Source organism: Sturnus vulgaris, chromosome Z (genome assembly GCF_052056855.1).
Source record: "Sturnus vulgaris isolate bStuVul1 chromosome Z, bStuVul1.hap1, whole genome shotgun sequence".
NCBI classification, from domain to species: domain Eukaryota; kingdom Metazoa; phylum Chordata; class Aves; order Passeriformes; family Sturnidae; genus Sturnus; species Sturnus vulgaris.
The window spans coordinates 30,449,427-30,468,304 of record NC_142283.1 but is presented as its reverse complement, the minus strand read 5'-3'; the positions used below and the strand labels follow the sequence as shown (position 1 = coordinate 30,468,304).

The 18,878-nt window shown below is 36.3% G+C and overlaps 1 protein-coding gene across 39 annotated transcripts in view; it reads left to right on the top strand.

Moving 5' to 3' along the window:
* Positions 1–18,878, top strand: part of PAM (peptidylglycine alpha-amidating monooxygenase) — a 150,019-nt gene that overhangs the window by 126,834 nt on the left and 4,307 nt on the right. For 22 of the 39 annotated variants that reach the window (XM_088157307.1, XM_088157302.1, XM_088157288.1 and 19 more), the window contains 7 exons: positions 3,064–3,193; positions 8,191–8,307; positions 8,806–8,878; positions 10,165–10,372; positions 11,026–11,226; positions 14,371–14,489; positions 15,483–15,582. In XM_088157307.1, coding sequence (XP_088013433.1) covers positions 3,064–3,193; positions 8,191–8,307; positions 8,806–8,878; positions 10,165–10,372; positions 11,026–11,226; positions 14,371–14,489; positions 15,483–15,582 — 948 coding nt within the window. Of the gene's footprint in view, positions 1–3,063; positions 3,194–8,190; positions 8,308–8,805; positions 8,879–10,164; positions 10,373–11,025; positions 11,227–14,370; positions 14,490–15,482; positions 15,583–18,203; positions 18,258–18,878 lie in introns of all 39 variants that reach the window. The other 17 variants (XM_088157296.1, XM_088157272.1, XM_088157303.1 and 14 more) reach the window with 1 other exon arrangement.

Sequence of the window (18,878 nt, the reverse complement as noted above, 5' to 3'; positions counted from 1 at the left end):
GATTTAATAAAAAAATTATCACCTTTGTAAAAACCCTTACTGTATTGAATTGAAAAAAATCTCAATTTTTTTAGGACAAGACTCTGCTGTTAAATCAATGTAATTTAACTGTTTAAAAATCACCAGTATTAAAATAGTTTAATATTTGTAGTCATGCAAATATTCCAATTTTTAATATGTAATTGGCCTGAAATAGCAAGTGGCTAATGCAGTAAGTAAAGTTGTTATAAATGTTTAAACCTTATACTCCTGCTCTTCCTGCACTGTTGTTAGCTTGTTACCCTAGACTGGTCACTAATCTGTCAGGTTATTTCATATCACTGCAACTAGTACAGTTATACCCTCTCAGAAAGTCAGAAAGAGTAATTTTCCAATTTTCAAAACTCCTTTGTTCGCACTGCACAAAAAAAAACTTGTCTTGGTTTAATTTAATTTCCCCAAAATTCAAATTAAATTTGTCAAGATTTAAACAAGCGCTCTGATAGCAGGGAGTAAATGCAACATGACTTAAAGTTCACGAAGTTAAAAGCTAGAATGATCTTCCAGGAAATTCTGGACAGTAAATTGCAATTGTGTCAATAAATAAGGCTTTCATCTTTCACTTGTTTAGAGTATTTATTGCATGTTCTAAATCTAGGTAATTCTTTCTTTTTTTCTTTTTTCTTTTTTTTTAATGAAAGGAAGGAGGATTCCAGGTTGAAAGGTAGTTTACTGGTACCTAGTTTAGAGATCTCATTTACAACAAAACTAGTGATCTTGTTTTCTAAGTAATTATAATTAATAATATTATATAATAATTAATATATAAATAATATAATTCCAAGTAATTATAAATTGTTCCAGTGGGAAAAGTAATTTTCATTAGTCTCTTATGAAGCTGTTCCATGGACCATTCTTGTAGGGAAATAGTAATAAGACTTAGATAAAGGAAGTCTAAATTCAGTGAGTTTGTATTAAAAAGCTAGTTGCCTTGAGAGAAACCTGAATAAAGGACTTTCAGAATGGACTTTTAAAGGAAAAATAAAATACAATACTAATTAACCAATTTTGGAGAAATGTGATAAAATCTAAAGATTGTATTGAGGCTGGGGCTCTTGTGATTAGATTGTATATCACTGTACATTCATTTTTTTTTTGTTTTGATCGATCAGAAATCTTTTATTCCTTTAAGTATAAACATTTTCTATTTTATATTATGTGTCTTCTGAAAAACTTAAATAGAGGCCCAAACTTTTTTTAAAAAGGCTCTGAGGCCTCTGTAACGAAACACAGACAAGCTTTCTGGAGTTTAGCATAAAGTGATACGGAATGAGCAAGTGAGGAAGCAGACTCTGCATTTCCATTCTTCTATTCCTTCCAAAATCCAAACATCTGTGAATATACCTCGCAGTGTACCTGCTGTGATCAACTTAGCTATACAGAAGTATAATTTTTTTTAACAGTTTTTCCTTTAGCTTGCAGCATTTGTTTAGCTAAAATCCTTCAGGGTAGGATTTCTTGTTTTACAAGTTTCTGATTACTATCCTGGATACAATGTACTAGTTGATTGCTTTTAGGTTTCTTTTAGGTCACCTACTCTACCTATGATATCGCAGTTCAAACAGGTAAAACATCTCCTAGTCTGCAGTAGGTTTTCAGCACTGGTTTCATATTTCTTTTGGATAGGTTGCAGAGATTTTCCCTCCAGTCCATTCCTGTTCTTACTCCTCAGACTACATCTCTTCCAAATGAAATGCAAAGAGAGGGTATTACCAGGACAGATGGGTTGCAGAGGTGGCTTAAAGATTTTATACACCATTTCTCATTAATTTTGTCTTTCATTGGAAAATCACTTCAGGTGAAGGTGAACCCTCTCAGACTCCTTCACTGCTGTGTTCTAAGGTCTGTGATTTGCCTTCTTTCAAAGCAAGATTCCCTGGCACTTTGTGGATTTGGGTATCTGTTTCACCTGCCTAGATGGTACCCCAGTGATTGGTGTTCAGGATCACAGCAGAGCTCACAAACTCTGTATGAACTGAAAGTGGCAAAGTAAAGCATAGTTGCTTTCAAACACACTGCCTGTTAGTGAAGTGGCTCCAGTTTCACATAACTTCAAAGAAATTGCTTCTTATTCATCATCAGTTTGTCTGTATGTGTCTACATGCACTTACGCATTGTAGAAATACCTGAATTATGCTCCACAAATCAATTTTGAAAAGAAAGCAGTGGTGGATTTCCTAACATGTAGAACAAATTTTCTAATTTTTCTTTTTTCTTTTTATCAGAATTAGTGAGATCTCTTTTGCCATTATATTTTTTATTTTTGATACTCTAGTTCATTTGTCTCCTAATATACTTCCAGAGCCACACACGAGCAACCTCTTCCAAATAGTATTTAAGCAGGTGATTTGTGAGAAATTAATATTTGCAATCAAATTCCTGCAACTTTTCAAATACTGAACAGTTTGTGCCTTTTATCCTTATCAGTTCTACTTTTGCATAAGAGAGGTTGAAGAGACCATATTTTTAGCTTTTTATGTTAATCTCTAAAACTAAATTTCTCTCCCTTAGTTGAGTTTTAGTCTTCTGTGGAAAAAGAAGTCTTCTTTTCATAGTATTAAAAGCTTTAATAGGAAAAAAACCCACATGATTCACCTTTCACATATTTCATTTAGTGATTCATGGTATTATGCAGTTTTTAATAAAACACTGATTGTTAATATGTAAATTTGCCTGCCGATTTGAATTGTATATTTTTGAAATCTTTCAGTGTAGAAAGTATTTACAAAGCTGCTAAAACTTCTGGAGTCTGTATACATGTATCTTTATAAGATAGAGAAAAGAATGGAGTCAAAAGCAATTTTGACATTTCTTTCATCTGTACATTGCAGGTTGCCAGTGATTGTGCATGCTTTACTATGTTAAAACTATGCTTGGAATTAAATTGCAATGCATTGAATGGAAATACTGCATGTAAGAAAATGTCCATGTAATTCCAATACTCTGTATCAAATGCCAGTTAACCATATTTGGATTCTTTTTACAAATATGCTACATGATTGTTTTATTTCTTTCTTTGGTCAGATTTCCACATAGCAGAGGCTGTGGAGTGGCCTGGGTTAGACCTCAAACTAGGCCAAGTTTCTGGGTTGGCTCTGGACCCTGAAAATAACCTAGTTGTCTTCCACAGAGGTGATCATGTTTGGGATGTAAAGTAAGTAGAGACCCTTGCTGAATGGTGAGTTAGAAGGTTGAAGTCCTGTGTGCTGTTTATATACCTTCTCAAGACAGATTGAAGTTCTTTTTCCATTTAAAAATTCAGTTCTTTAGCTGAAAATGCCTTTCAGAGACTCAGAATAGAAATGGTGACTGATATTTCAAGATGATGAGTTATTAGGTCTTTAGACAGTAAGAATGTGTCTCCGGAGGAAAAGAATATAGTGCATTAGTTCCTTAAACGGTATGACCACATTACTATGATATTCACTGAGATTATTTATCCCTACCTCTCCATCTCTCTTAGCAGGAATAATTAGCCTAATGAATAATGTTTTAGTATGGTATGCTACAATTAGTACTTGGGTTTACAACGTGGAAACCTGTGTCCAGTGTATTCTTCTTTGTGTTTGTATACACTGAAAAAAAATGGGATTGTTACAAGGTACTCTCTCAAAATAAACTTTGTTCTACTCATTTGATAAAATTTGCTGCATTTAGCATCACTCAAACCAAAAAAGTCTGAACTTTGGAATGGTAGTCCTTCTAGTGTTTGTAAAGTGTTATAGTCAAAGGTATATTATTCTAAGAAGAGAACATTCCAATAAAGAATACTTTGTTTATTTTTATAGGGTTCTTATGTCTTTGATTATTAAAATTGTATATGTGTTTATATGGATACTTTTGAAATTGTAACAGAATACTGTGAGGAAGTAGTACAAGCATGTTATGTAGTACCCTTTTTAATACAGCCTTTAAAAATTCTCTCTTTTTTTTCTTCTTCTTAAGCATCTATTCTCTATATATATAGATATAAGACTAAAAGGTAGGGCTATTTTCAAATCCTGATGAATTAATTTTAAGATAACATAGTATCTGAAAAATAGGACAGTATTCTTAACATTATGATAACAAATTATGCTTTGAATAGTGTTTTATGAAAGAAAGTAATTTATTTTGGTTTAAAGCTAAATAACATAATGCAGCAGATAAGGCAGTCATTTTTTTGTCATACAGTATTCTCATGTATCAGTGGTATGTCCAGCTCAAGTGTATATAAATACAAACTACAGAATTTGAAAGGATGCATCATACAACTTGTATTACTCAGACTTCAAGTATTGTGTAAAAGCTGCTTTTTTATCCTCCTACTCAGGAACACAGGTGCTGTTCTCTGTGTTGTTGAATAAAGAATTGTGAAAATATTTGAAAATAGGCTGGTCCTTCTGAAATACTTATTTTTGAGTGTCTGGCAATTGAAATATATCAACAACTCAGAGCACAAAACTTGAGTTTGAGATCCAGCAGTACTGGAAAAGCCTACAGATTTTAAACAAAACAAAAGAAACTAACATTTCCTAAAACAGCCGTTGTGCATGATGAGTCAACCATGTTGAGAGACAGATAGAACTTTAGCTTCATTGTGCTGTGGCTGCAAAAGAAGATTGGAGTTACGATATATTTCCAGACTATATATAGTCTGGAAATCCATGTACGTACCACCTGTGCTTGGTAACACATGGCCTTCCATAAAGATAACTAATCATTAAGTCCTAGTTCTTCAGGGATTTTGTTCCCAAGTCTTTTTTTCTTCTTCTTGTGAAGCATAGTTAATTAATATTTAGGAAACCTAGTGTTGGTAGGGACCCTTAAGTCATCTAAACTACAACTCTGTAGGCCTTTTATATAGAGTGTGGTGATTTTAAAACGTATTTTGAAAAGTTGTTAAGCTGTTGTTCCAAATCTTGTGGCATGGAGAAGAGGCACACAGAAACGTGCTCACACAGTCAGCCTTCCCATTTTATCTTGGGGTACATACATGGACATTAAGTTTGAGGTCCCTTTCATGCCTTGTGATGAAAAAGGAAGGCAATTGGCATTCTCATTTTTCAAGAAAAAAAATGGTATTTGGAAGGGGTTTATCATGACAATTGTGTGGGGGAAGTGTAAGAAGTTACCGGACTTGAAGTTAACTTTTATCATTAGCTGCAAATGCACAGTTAATTGAATATAATATTCCTTACCAAGCTGTAAACATAATAAATCAATAGCCTGAAAGCCCAGAATTTATTTTCTGTTTTAATGCTTCACCAGCTTAGTATAGAAGCAAATTAAACAAAAATAATCTGTGCTGTTAGGCTGTGCAGAAATATTTCCAATGCCTTATTAACATATGCCACAAAAGCTAAATCCTCATTCAGCTAAATATAGCTGGTTGAATGATCTATGCTGTTGCAAAAGGTAACTTCAGTCTACTTTAGAACACAAAAGTTAAGTAGTGACAAGCCCTGTAATACAGTAGCTGGTTTGCAGTAGCTGTAGCACTCCTTCAGCATATGATTTTTTAAAAATTAATAATCTTAAATAAGTAAGGTTCTTCTACAGCATTGTCTCTTTAGTTTCAGAACAGTCTTTGCTATAAAGCAGCATGTGTTGTGTAAAATGAAAAAAATTAAAACCATACAGCTGCCTAAGCAGTGAATCAGCTGGAAGTTACTTTGCATTTTGTGGTGAAAAATGTATACTATTCATCCAATTTATAAAGAACTTATTAGAGAATATAAATTATATTCTTGTTACTGTATTCTTGTCAAGGTAGGCAGGCTGAGCACAGTACCACAATGGTGATGGATATTGATCAAGAATAGATTTCAGGGCTGTGCTTTCAAAGGTTATGAGATCAGGTGATCTGTCTAAATTTACCATGTATCCCACAAGAAGGATACTAGATTTAGCAAGAAATTGTTTGCATTAGTGTGATGTGGCCAGATCAGAAGTAGAAACATAACTGTGGAATTACATTGGAGTTTGAAATTAGAAATAGTAGATGTGCAGTGGATTTTACTTGTCCTTCAGTGTCAAAGTGCAGAACCTAGCAGAAAACCATGTTTTAGAGCACTATGACTACTGTGTTTTGTTGTTCTCTTTGTGTGGTTTTGGTCTTGCTGCTTTTAAGCTACAAGTAGTCAGATTGTTTGTGTTCTTATTTATCAGTTAAAGGAACATAATCTCAAACACTGGGAAGAAAAGAGTGACTGTGATTTTGTAGTATTCTAGTCATCCTCCTAGAGAAGAAGTTTGATAGGGAGGTGATGAATGGAAGGTCACTCCCATAAACTGAGGTTCAGTAAAATTTCTCTGCATACAATACAATCTCTTATTTACACTGAAAGCACTTAGTTCCCAGAGAGCTGGGAATACTTGGGCATCTGGACAGAACCGTTACTAAGAGCCAAAATCATAACAAGGAAAGCCAATAATTATTTTAAGTAGTCTAGGTAGTCAGTTCTGCATAGATATAATCGTGTTTTCTGTGGGGCTTGTTTTGTACAATATCTACCATCACTAAGATGCTTTTCTGTGATTATTTGTGTAGATTTTCTGCAATTATCTATGTCGATTAAAAATAAGATTAGTTCAGTCTGTCCATTGTTGGTGCTGCAATTGTGGTCATCCATAGCTAGAGCAAGCCTTTGTGAGTGTTAGACTCCTTTTAAAATAAAAGTTTAAAATTAAGAGAACTTGTCATGGCACGAATACCAATGAATGGTAAAGAATATAACAGCCCTTCCTGAATCATGTTCAAACATGAAGGTACAACACCAGTGTAGGCCTTTATGTGTCATTACCATTTATCCATTGTCTCCCTCTACATGATGGCAGAACTCTGGAGAGAGTTCTAGTAGCTATCACCTTTGGCTTAACCATTCATAGTCAAAAGGATTCTTTTCCATCAGATATTATTTCTGCCAGAAATTAAATAGTTACAGATAGTTGCTATGTGGAATGGCAGTATCTAAAGGGTTTTTTTATCATGGACTATGCAGAAACTTAAACACATTCTGTATTGATTTTTTTTTTGTTATATATGATGCCAATATCGCTTTTCCACATTAAAAATTCTAGACATACAAATATTTAGTGTTGCAGAGATGTGAGAGTGTTAGAACTGTACCATATACAGTTTTAATAGCTTTATTCATAGCCTTCTCTGTGACTACAAAGTATATTCTTGTTTACCAAGTAGCATTGATCATGGATGGATTTCTTTTGGGATTAACAGATGGATTTAAAAATACAAACTGGGAGCAGGGTCTTATATTCATGCATTTTTCATTCACATGAAACACCATGATCTAACATTTAGCCTGAAATATTGTTCAAAATATTTTACACTCTGTTTACCTTCACTAAAAGCTGAACATATATTTTAACAGGTTAGAGTAATAGCCAACTTCTCTGGAAGGATACAGACAACTATATTTTTATTTCTTGGAAGCATATGATAATTCCATGCCTAGTAAATGTCCTCTGGAAAGCTTATCCTGATTCTTAATATATGAAATAGTGACATGTCCAAATGGTTTTTATTAGTATATTTCATGTACCCTGAAAATTGAGTGTGATTTTGTAGGATTAGGAGGAATGCACATAATATCCTACAGTCTTGTGTAAACACACTGTGAAAAGGATAAGAACCATAAGAACTAAATCTTGTAGTAGTAAGCTCTAGCAAAATATTGAACTGCATATGAATAAAGAAAAAGCAGAAGACCCACAAACATGCACAGACTGCCTTAGATGGTACAAACTATACCTGGTCTTACTGGCAGGTATGCCCTGGTGATTACCTGTATTTTTTCTTCACATGCATTGTTGAATTTTTCATTTCTGGGTTGCCATGGAAATGAAATTACTAAAAAAAAATAGAAAAGGGGTTTTTACTTACTTGCTTTAGGACTACCTTTAATTGTTGCTGTGTTGATTTGGTGCTCCTTTAGTTTAGAAGTCATAACCTCAGTAGAAAATACAGACATACAACACTTTCAACTGTCACAATCATACAGTGATGGAATAAGGTTCATATTTAAAGAAAAAAGAACCCAGTAACCCCACACTGAAACTGAACTGCAAAATTTGGCTTTAAGTTACGCATATATCATTCATTAGTAGAACCTTCTAATGCTGGCTTTCTATTCAAATCTTTTTGTACAGTTCTTTTGACAGCAAATTTGTCTATCAGCAAAGAGGACTTGGACCAATTGAACAGAACACAATTATTGTCCTGAATCCAAGTAATGCAAAACTGCTTCATTCCACAGGAAAAAGTCTGTAAGTTGAGCTGTTTTGCTCTTATTAATTGAACAAATATTTCCATATATTTTATGCCAAAGAGTCCCTAAACTCATTTTCATGTGTTTTATATTACATTTGTGCATTTATATACAATTGTGTAATTGTAGCCTCTAAGTATCTTCAAATAAATAAATACAAATTCAACAAATAATAAAATTAATTTGCCATCTCTATCACCTCTACTTTCTTACATTTCATACAATTGCATTTACCAGCCAGGTTAACAGAAGTGCAGAGCTCATTAATTGTGCATTGTCCTTGTAGATGCTGAGTGAAATATCTGAGATCAACTGAATTTCATAACTGAGACATTCTTGTCAGGAAAATTCTAAGCTGTAAAGCTGTATTTTTCATTAAATGCTACATATAGTTAGTGTGTACAGCGTTTGTTTTTTGGTCTGTAGAGAAAAATGAAATCTTCACATCTATCTAGAAAAATGTTTTTAACTTCATTCTTCTACATTGTGTTTGCAGATTTTATTTACCACATGGTTTGAGTGTAGATAAAAATGGTAACTACTGGGTCACTGATGTAGCTCTTCATCAGGTATGTGTCTGAAGCTTTAGTACCAGGACCTTAATGTTTTGCTAAAAATATTTTTCTTATCCTAGAGATTTGACATTGCTTATCAAAGCCTGTTAAGAATAACATTAAGAATATGCCTACAGAAATGTATCCCTGTGTACTTAATGGAATATAGTTGTGTTGAATAATTTGCTACAAGAACATAGCATGTAGAAATAATAGAATCATAGACTCAGACTATAGAATCATGGTCTAAGTTGGAAAGGACCTTAAAGATTATCTTGTTCCAACTGCCTTGTCATGGGCAGGGACACCTTCCACAAGGCCAGGTTGCTCAGAACTCCATCCAGTGTTGCCTGGAACACTTTCAGGGGTGGGGCAGCCACAGCTTCTCTTGGCAACCTCACCAGCGACATCAGCAACCTTATGGTAAAGAACTTCCTCCTAATATCTAATCTAAACCCTGTCCCTTGAAGCCATTCCCACTTGTTCTATCACTACATGCACATGTAAAAAGTCAATTTCCAGTCTTCTTGTGTGCTTCCTTCAGGAACTGGGAGACCACAATTAGGTCACCCAGAAGCCTTTTTTTCTCCAGGCTGAACAATCCCAGTTCTCTCAGCCTTTCCTCATAGTGGAGGAGCTCTGTCCCTCTGATCACCTTGGTGTCCCTCCTCTGGACTCTCTCCAGCAGCTGCATGTCCTTCCTGTGCTGGGACCGCAGGGCTGGAGGCAGCTCTGCAGGTGGGGTCTCACCAGAGCAGGGCAGAGGGGCAAATTCCCCTCCCTCCCCTGCTGCCCACAGGGCTCTGGATGTAGCCCAGGACATGGTTGACCCTCTGGCTGTTACCAGTTAATGTTGAACTTCTCATCAACCAACACCTTCTCCTCAGGGCTGCTCTCAATCCCTTCTCTCCCAGCTTGTATCTGTGCTTGGGATTGCCCTAACCCAGGTGTAAGATCTTGCACTTGGCCTGGTTGAACTTCTTCAGATTCTCTCTAGCCTTTCAAGATCCCTCTGCAACTTTCTGCTATGTATTTTGCTTATTGATGCACTTAAGTCTAGAAAGTGTACCTTCTTGTTTGCTTTGTGATGACAGGAAATCTGTATTTTAAGCAGAAGTTTCCCAGAATCAGCACTATTGAAAACCTAATAATAGATATTATGATCAATATATTAAGATTATGTTTAGTATATAAATTTATTTTATACACAGTGATAGGAGTTTTCTCCTAGGCCATCTAGGTCTTAAGTTTCACCTCCCATAACTGAAACCTCTTTTCTTTTCCTTTTGACTGAAAAAAAGGTTTTCAAACTAGGAGCCAATGAGAAAGAGCCTTTGCTGATCTTAGGAGTGGCTTTGCAACCAGGCAGTGATAAAAATCATTTTTGTCAACCAACTGATGTGGCTGTGGACCCGATCACTGGCAGCATTTATGTCTCCGATGGCTACTGCAACAGTCGGATTATTCAGTTCTCTCCAAATGGACTGTATGTGATGCAGTGGGGAGAAGGTACAGTCAGGGCTCTTGGTACTTTACCCATACTGCTGTTACCATGGACTCATCATCATGAACCACAAAATTGCTGATGTTACTATTAATTTTTTTAAATTAATTTCTGTATCTGAAATACCTTCCAGACCCTACGTGAACTTCAGTCTTGTCCTTGCATCCAAATTTTCTCTTGGCTTTTTCTACAGCTACTTGTAGTGGTTATATATTTACTAAAAATAAAAAGTGGGGGTTTGTTATCTTGCTTTCAGAATAAATATTGGCATGTCCTATTTGGTCAAGAGAATATACTGAATATAAAGCCAATTTTTTTTTTCTTAAACATAGAGGAAAGGTATCAATTTTTGCCAAATTTATGCTGTGATTTCATGTATTTTAAGTTTTATAAATAATGATATTTCTGCCTGATTCAGATTTATGTATCACTCTAACTATGCTGAATATTCTCAGGATATTGCAAATTCTAAAGTTGCGATTTATAAAGAAAACACACTAGGCTACCATGAGTTATCTACCTAAATGCTAGGAGAAAGCAAGCTGACCATAGTAGTTTCCCAGGGTTACGTTACATTATGTGGTATACTGCTGTTTCTAAGTAAAGCTGGTAGTTTCAGTGCGTACTCCAACAAAAACTTGGGGTCTTTTTATTGCAGAGACTTCTCTAGGAAGATCCAGGCCTGGACAGTTTCATATCCCCCACAGCTTAGCCCTGATCCCTGACTTAAGTCAGCTGTGTGTTGCAGACAGAGAAAATGGTCGAATTCAGTGCTTCAAGTTGGAGACTGGAGAGTTCACAAGAGAGATCAAACACAAAGCATTTGGAAGAGAGCTGTTTGCAGTTTCATATGTTCCAGGTAATCTTTTTTCTTGTTCTTCATATTTCAAGTAATTGCTTTGTGCCAGGATGTCCATTATTTCCTGAAGGGCTGTCTTGTTATCGTAGGACAGTTATTAATTATCTTCCTGAGTAGTCCTGATGCAATGGAAAATTTGAGAACTGCTTGTTTTCCTACTTGCAGATGATGGAAGCTTGCATCTAGTCTCTGCTTCTAAAAAATGATTGATTACTCCCTAAATGTGATGTCAACAAGTAGATGATCTTGCTGCTTCCTGGTGACTGCACAGTTAATCAGTTAATAATGAATTATTATTAATAATAACATTTCTTGGCACTCATTTTGAACTCCATTGAAGAGAACAAAATTAAGACCAAATGACCAAGAAGGGGTTTCAATTACATAAAACAAAAGAACTGAAAGCAAACAGAAAATATTGTGGGTTTTAATATTACAGTCTGGTTAACAATTACTGTATTAAGTTTTGGGATTAGATTTTTAATACCAATACTGAAGGTAGGGTAAATCTTAAGAACTGGATGAGGAATTTTGGCATGTTCGGTTCCTGATTCCTTAATACCAAATTTAATATCATGTTTCTCTCTTTTGCATTTGCCAAGAATGTAGAAAAATGCTGTTCTGGATGAGATGTTTGATATCCATCTGTCTCTGACAGTGGAAAGAGGCATTCTGAGAGTATGTATAAGCCTGGATGCATTTTGTAGTCATTCCTCTCCTATTCACCATGCATCCCTTTATTTAGCCCTTTATTTAGCAGTTTTAGGAGGTGAATCGTTAAAAACCAGCATAATCACGGACAAAGACCCTCTAACTAATTAAAGTTAGAAAGTGGTGTGTTTATTCACCGGTGGGTGGCACGGGAGCCACCTCCGAAAAGCGTGACCACCCCGAACAAGGTTTTTTGCCATCTATTTATTCCCCAAGATGTTACATACAATACATATGCATAACCCCAGCACCTCCCATCCCCACCCCATATTAAAATGAGCCCCTTAGTCCTTCACGCGTGCGCACTTCCTCTCTTGAATTTGGGTCTGTGGTCTCGAAATGGGTCAGTGGTCTCAAAGGATGAAGTCAGGAGAGTCTTCATCAGGTCACGGTGACTCTCTGGCACGACCCAAGGCCTCGTGCTTTGTGATTAACTGTTTACTTATTTTATGTTCTTCTATACATATGTTCATGATAGCAAATAATTGTACTAATTAGCTCTAGCCTAAGCATCTAGTAATTATTAACCTACCATTTACCTACCTAACTTACATCTTGATCATGGAAACTAGTTCTACCCGTAGCAAAAATTTTAACTCTTTAAAACCATGATTCAGAGGTAACCGCTGATCTCTTCTTCATAGCATCCTTCTACAGGCGTATTGCCCATAAGTTCTAATCCCATTTTTAACTGACTTGTATTGTCTGGTTCATTGGTCTTCCACCACTGCAGGACCCAAAAGTTCATTACGAACTTTTTTTCTTTTATTTTAATATATAAAGTGACCAAGTTTCATTGAGTGCTTCTCAGTCTCAGAATTTGGGGAGTTAAATAACAGTTTCACACTCCCCCACTCTGGTGCCCCTTCATCTAGCTTTATCTTCTTCAAACCAAAGAACCCCAACCACCTTAGTCTCTCCCCATAAGCTATTTAATTGCTTCAGCCCCTGGAGTATTGTATTTGCCTTTCTCTTCCAGCATCTTTAGCTTCATTGGAACCTTTTTGTGATCCAGAGAGTAAAAGAGCACTCAGTACTCAATATGTGTGCATACTGAGTTTTACATAGTGTAGAAGTGTCCTCTCCATTCCTAATTCTCCTCATGATGCCAGACATTCTACTGAAATTCTGTCTGACACTGTGCATGGAGGTGGAGATTTCAGGAATCTTTTAGGGATGGCTTGGAGATGTCTCTTCTGAGCTGCTGCTGCCAATTCTAAGTTCAAACACCACATGATCTAGATTATTTTTAGAAGAAACATCACTTTCCATTTGTCTTTGCAAAAGCTCTTCTGTCATCGGTTTAACATCTTATTCTTATAAAAAGTCTTCCTTAGTATCATCAAGCTTTTGACTTCTCCACAGAATTCAGTTATCTTCCTCAGGCTGCTAGATGTCATAGTTTGCTCCATTTTTCAGTCATTGATGAAAACTATTGAGTAAAATTTCTGACTGTAATCACTTCAAGATCACACTATTAAGACTTCTCTGTCCTGAAGAATTATAAGCTCTGCCCATAAACTTTGCTCTTTGCTTCCTGTTCATTACTGGATCTTTTGTTCAGCACTTTGATAACTCACATTCAATAACCTCTGATACACTACTTCATCAAGCGATTTCTGAAAGTGCAGGTATTTCTATAGAATCTGCTTACCTGTGTGCTTTTTCTCCCCGTTCAGAGCTGAGGCAAAACCCGTAGAGAAGCCATACCAACTTGTTCTGACGGCCACACTTACCCATGTTCTATTCTTTCTTATGGATTCTACCATCTTACTAGAGATGGATGCCAGAATTGGTAATGTGTGTTTGCAGGCACCCTTTTGAGTCGTTTTAGGTGGGCATTACTTTAGCATTCTGCTAGTCTTCTGGAGAAGTGGCTGTTTGCAGTGCTGGGTTACTTAATTTGGCCTGAAGTCTATGATTTCACATTTGGTTTCCTTCGGAATTTGAGTGAATGCCATCTAAACCTCATGCATTACTAACCTGCAACTTGTCTTCCACCTTGTACTTCCAGCTGAGCTGTCTCCTCTGATCTTGTTACTAGGAAAAAAAATTGAGTTAGAAACTTCCCAACGTATTAAACAGTAAAAACGGACAAAACCTATTTCTTTGCCATATAATCCCCGAGTCACCCTTTCACATCTTTTCCTTTCATGGACCCACTTGCTCCTCAGCTGACCTTCTGCTTTTGATGCATTGAAAGAACTTCCTGCTATCAGGTCAACCATCCATAGCAAAGCTTTCTTCAGATTATTTTTTTAAATCTTCACATTGCTTTTACATTTAAAGTATATATAAAATATTGCCTTGCTGGTTCTTCTCATTTGAATAAGTGTACATCTCTTAAATGACAAAGTTTCAGAACTATTACAGTTCCATCTTCACAGCAGTTTGCTATGTGCGGGTTCTTAAGGCAAATCTAATTTGTTGCAGGTGGTCTCCTCTTTGCAGTTAATGGAATGCCTTATCCTGGAGAGGCAGAATCAGTGCAAGGTTTTGTGATGAACTTCTCTACTGGAGAAATAATTGATACTTTCATTCCACTTAGAAAGGTAGAGTACTGCACAGAGTGCCTGTTGCATATAATTATATATATATATGAGAACATTGGTAACATTCTACTTTTCCAACTTCCATAAGACTATTGCAGGAAATAAGATGTTTTATTACATAAGGTATGCAAAAGGAATTCTTTATAGTACTAAATAGAAACACTAGAATTTTGGGTCTTAGCTTCTACATGTGGCACACATTTGAAATTATATTAACTTCTATGTTAGATTCCTCTAGATGATTCCTACAGATAGTATCTTCAGCCAGGATAAGCATACTTTATTACTGCCAGTACAGTTCTTAAAAGTTAATTTAAGAGAATAATGAAGGAATTGAAATATTCACATATTTAGATGTTAGTAATTTGTCAAAAAGTAGAGCTTATTCCTAAGCAAAAATGATGTGCAACTGTATGGTTATATCCCTCTTTACAGAATACTAGTGTGTAATTTAAGGCTAAATGTTCTTCATGCAGTATTGTACATAAAAATTTTGGGTTTTTTTTAACAGTTTCTATATACTGTCTGTGTTAGACTAAAGAATGAATGTTAGTATTCCCACTTCTTGGTAACACATACACTTTATTTGCAGTCCAGCTTTAAATTATATTGAGAGTTATTTTTTCTGAGTATTGCAAATAGCTATTTTGCATACAAACTTTAATGTGGGCTTTGTGTGGGCTTCAAGCCAAGATTCTTTATTTTTGAAAAATATGTATTTCAGCAGATAAAACGAAATTTACTAATATTAATAGAAATAATACTAGTATAATTTTTTTTAGCATTATTACGTGGAATAATCTACCTGGAGAAAGCAAACATTCAATAGGAATGGAATTTCTCTCCTTTCACACACTGGGGTTTCAAACCAGCATCTGCTGCATTTTCCAGTCCAAAGCAGGATTTAATATGTCTAGGCTCAAATTAGCGGTTAAGGAGGTGTCATGAAAGCATAGACACTTAAGGGTAATCTGTGACTGCTTATCTTCACAGAGCTTTGAGATGCCACATGATATTATTGCTTCAGAAGACAGAACAGTATTTGTTGGAGATGTTCATGCCAAAACAGTGTGGAAGTTTGCATCTGCTGAAAGTAGGTTCTTTTTGTTCTTAATGTCCTAACGTCACATTTTGTACCTTCAGGTCAATATCTCTTATCTTGTACCTCTGGCCAAGAGCCTGTGGCCTAATGAATGATTTAAGTGCACTACAAGCTTCACCTGCAGCCGTTGTGTGCTCCTGTTTGGTTTTCATTAAAAGACCGTTCTTCAGCATTGTTGTGTGCTCTGTCAAAGAAGAGTCCTGGGCACATGAGGACTTGTCACAGAAGGAGTCAACATGCATTTACCTTATGCATCAATTGTCCGTACCTGCTTAAACAAAATTGTTACTCTAGTATGTTAGTAATTTCAGTGTATCATTTGTGGAGAACTCAACTGTTCTGTGTGAGGTTATCATGCAGAAAACTCCCAAGATATGAAATAAAAACACAAGTCAACTTTAAAATTATATTCATTTCATTGGGAGCATTCATCACTAGAAAATTAATCCAGTATAATTTGAAGTCTTATTTCCATGCAGAGGAAGCACTTGCCAGTTTTAATCTAGTAACCCCCAGGAAAGCAGCCTTTACTTCAGGGAGAGGAACCTGATTAGTCAGACATCAATTTAGTAGGATTCAGAGAGATGTTACATGTTTTACAGGAATAAAAATCGAATCCACTGCTTCATTATATGGGATAAAAAAATGTATGACAGACATTGTCTTAGGCTTCAGGATGTTAGTCATCCAGTAAGAGTCTGCTGCTATAAATGACTAAGCTAGTTACTCCTTATTTGTCTTGTTTATAATTAATGGATTTTCCTTGGGGTCATTTGGTATCAGCTGCTCTTAATAACAGGAGACTGGACCAGGTAAATTGTAATTCTGATTGGATATGTTTTTATCTGCAGCTAGTAAATTGAACATGAACAATTCTCAGCTTTTATTCAAAGAAACATGAGAATAAAAAAGTGTGCTGGTTTCACCTGGGGAGGACAGACCCAGAGAGAGGTTTTCTCTATGAGAACTTCCTCTGTGAGTTGATGGGACCAATTGAAGGCTGGTTTGGTTATTGACAGCCTGAGGAACCAATTGGAGAAAGTTAGTTCGCTCTGTGAACACACATTTTGAAGGAGGTAACCTGGAAAAGCTCTCTTTCTCTTCCGGCAGCAGCGCAGGTAACAGGGCCCCAACCTGGCTCCACTGCAGGCCTGCAGGCCTGGCAGAAGGACAGGGCTGGGCTCCCCTGTCTGGGGAGCTGGCATGTTCCGGCAGGGAGGAGGGGTGGCCATCAGCAGTGGGTGCTGTAGCTGAGACCCAGGGAGGCTGATTGAGATCCCAGCCGTGACCCCTCCTCCTCCTTTCCAGTATGGCCTGAGTTTCTGAGATCTTGGCACAGCTCCAGCATTGCAGCCATACTTTCCCCGTTCAGTGCTCAGATGAGACTTGCAGACTTTTCAATCCTCCCCGGAGTGAAAAGGAGAAAAAAAATAAAAGAGCTAAGTTGCTTTAGATGGAAGGAGAATGAAGAGATGCTATGAAGATGGCTGAAAATCCTTTAGTAAGGTTGCAGGGATGATCTAATATCGCACTGAAAGTTCCTATAAACCGTGAAGAAAAGACATGGGGAGTTGGAGTGTTCCATTTGATAGATCATTTGACCAAAAGCATCTGTGTTGAGAATCTTTGCCTCGAGGAAAGAAAGGGATCTTGGTTTTCTGAGAATGAAGCATGAACAGAGAGAAAAGAGGTGAAGAAAACTTTTGCTTTGGAACAGTTCATTCTAAAAAGTAATACCCCCTGAGTTTAACATGGCCCATAAGCACAGCTTTGGGAAAGCTGTGAAGATGGGAGGAGCTTTACTACTTGCAAGGTTTTTCCCAGGTGGATGCAAATGAAGTGCAGTGAAGGTGAAGCCACGAGAGAACTGGTTTTTGCCCTCCTTGTGGAGAAGTGCCTATAGCCGGACAAGAGGAAGCTGCTCTCTGAAGTGAACTGAATAGGACTATTTAAGTGGAGAACTGACTGAAGTGTCTTTGTATGTTGTTGTTAAGAAGGAATGGGAAGAGGGAGGAGGGAGTGGTCTGAAAATCTTATTCTGAATTTCTTTCTTTCTTTCTTTGTGTAGTTAATAAATTTCTTTTTATATCCCTTTTAAGTTTTAGGCCTGCCTTTCTCTTTTGCTCCTGGTTCTGTCTCACAACAGGAAAATGAGTATATTTAAATAGGCAAATCAGAACTATGACAAAAAGTAATGTAATTTTTACAGGTTAGATGAGGGAAGTCTTTGCATAAAATTTTCTTTTTAGTTTTTGCTGAAGTATAAAAGACCAGTAGCTAAGAAATCCTGATTCAACCAGCCTTAAATTCACTATGATTTTGTTTATAATAAACAGTTTTATTTTTGTGGGAATCTATTATGCCTAAAATATTTCTGCTTCATAAAAGCTGATTATTGCAAGCAACTTTCATGAACTGAGTTCTTCCTTTTTTTTTTCTATGGCCTTGTGAGCTACTGAACAGTTTATATTGACTCTCCATAGTGAAATTCAGGTGCTGATGGGAATGTTTACTGTAGGATTGTACTGTACATTTGAGAAAGCTAGCAGGAAAATGTCACTGAGTGCCTTTCTGAAATATCAGTTGTCCTGAAGAATGATTTTGTTTTACAGAAATGGAACATCGGTCAGTTAAAAAGGCTGGTATTGAGGTACAGGAGACAAAAGGTTAGTCTGATTCATAATGAAAATGAAGGGATCAATCAGTATGTTCACATAGACTAGGACTGCTTCTACCATGCTGAAGGAAAAAAATGCTGACTAGTTTGACTGTTCTGTTTTTTATGAGTTCCTATAGGAAGCACTAGAAAGAAGCTTGTAATGCTGTTACCTGGTAGATGCTGTTTCACAGCATTTCATTTTCAGTGATGACAAGTGCTTTCCCGTCACAGAATAAAAATTTAACTATTAGGTTAATTCCATTCTACCATCTGATACGGTCCAGATTGGTACCTGTGGCAGCTCCCTTAAATGCAGAAATAGCTCTGAAATGCAACTACCACAGTTACTTTCCAGCACCCTCCCCCCGTTTCAAAACCCTCCACCAAAAAAGGGTTATTTGAAACAGCAATTGATTCATATTCTTGTGTAGTCTTTCAGTACACAGCCTTGTCAGTCACACCATATGGCAAGAAATACCATTTTTTTCTATTTACATTTCTTCCCATAGATTTACTAGACTTTTTATTTACTTGATCTGCATGAAAATGAGAAAAAAAAGGAAAAAGAAAAAGCATGTAGGAACAACATAAGGAGATAGTACACACAGAGGAGATTGAAAGGGGTAAA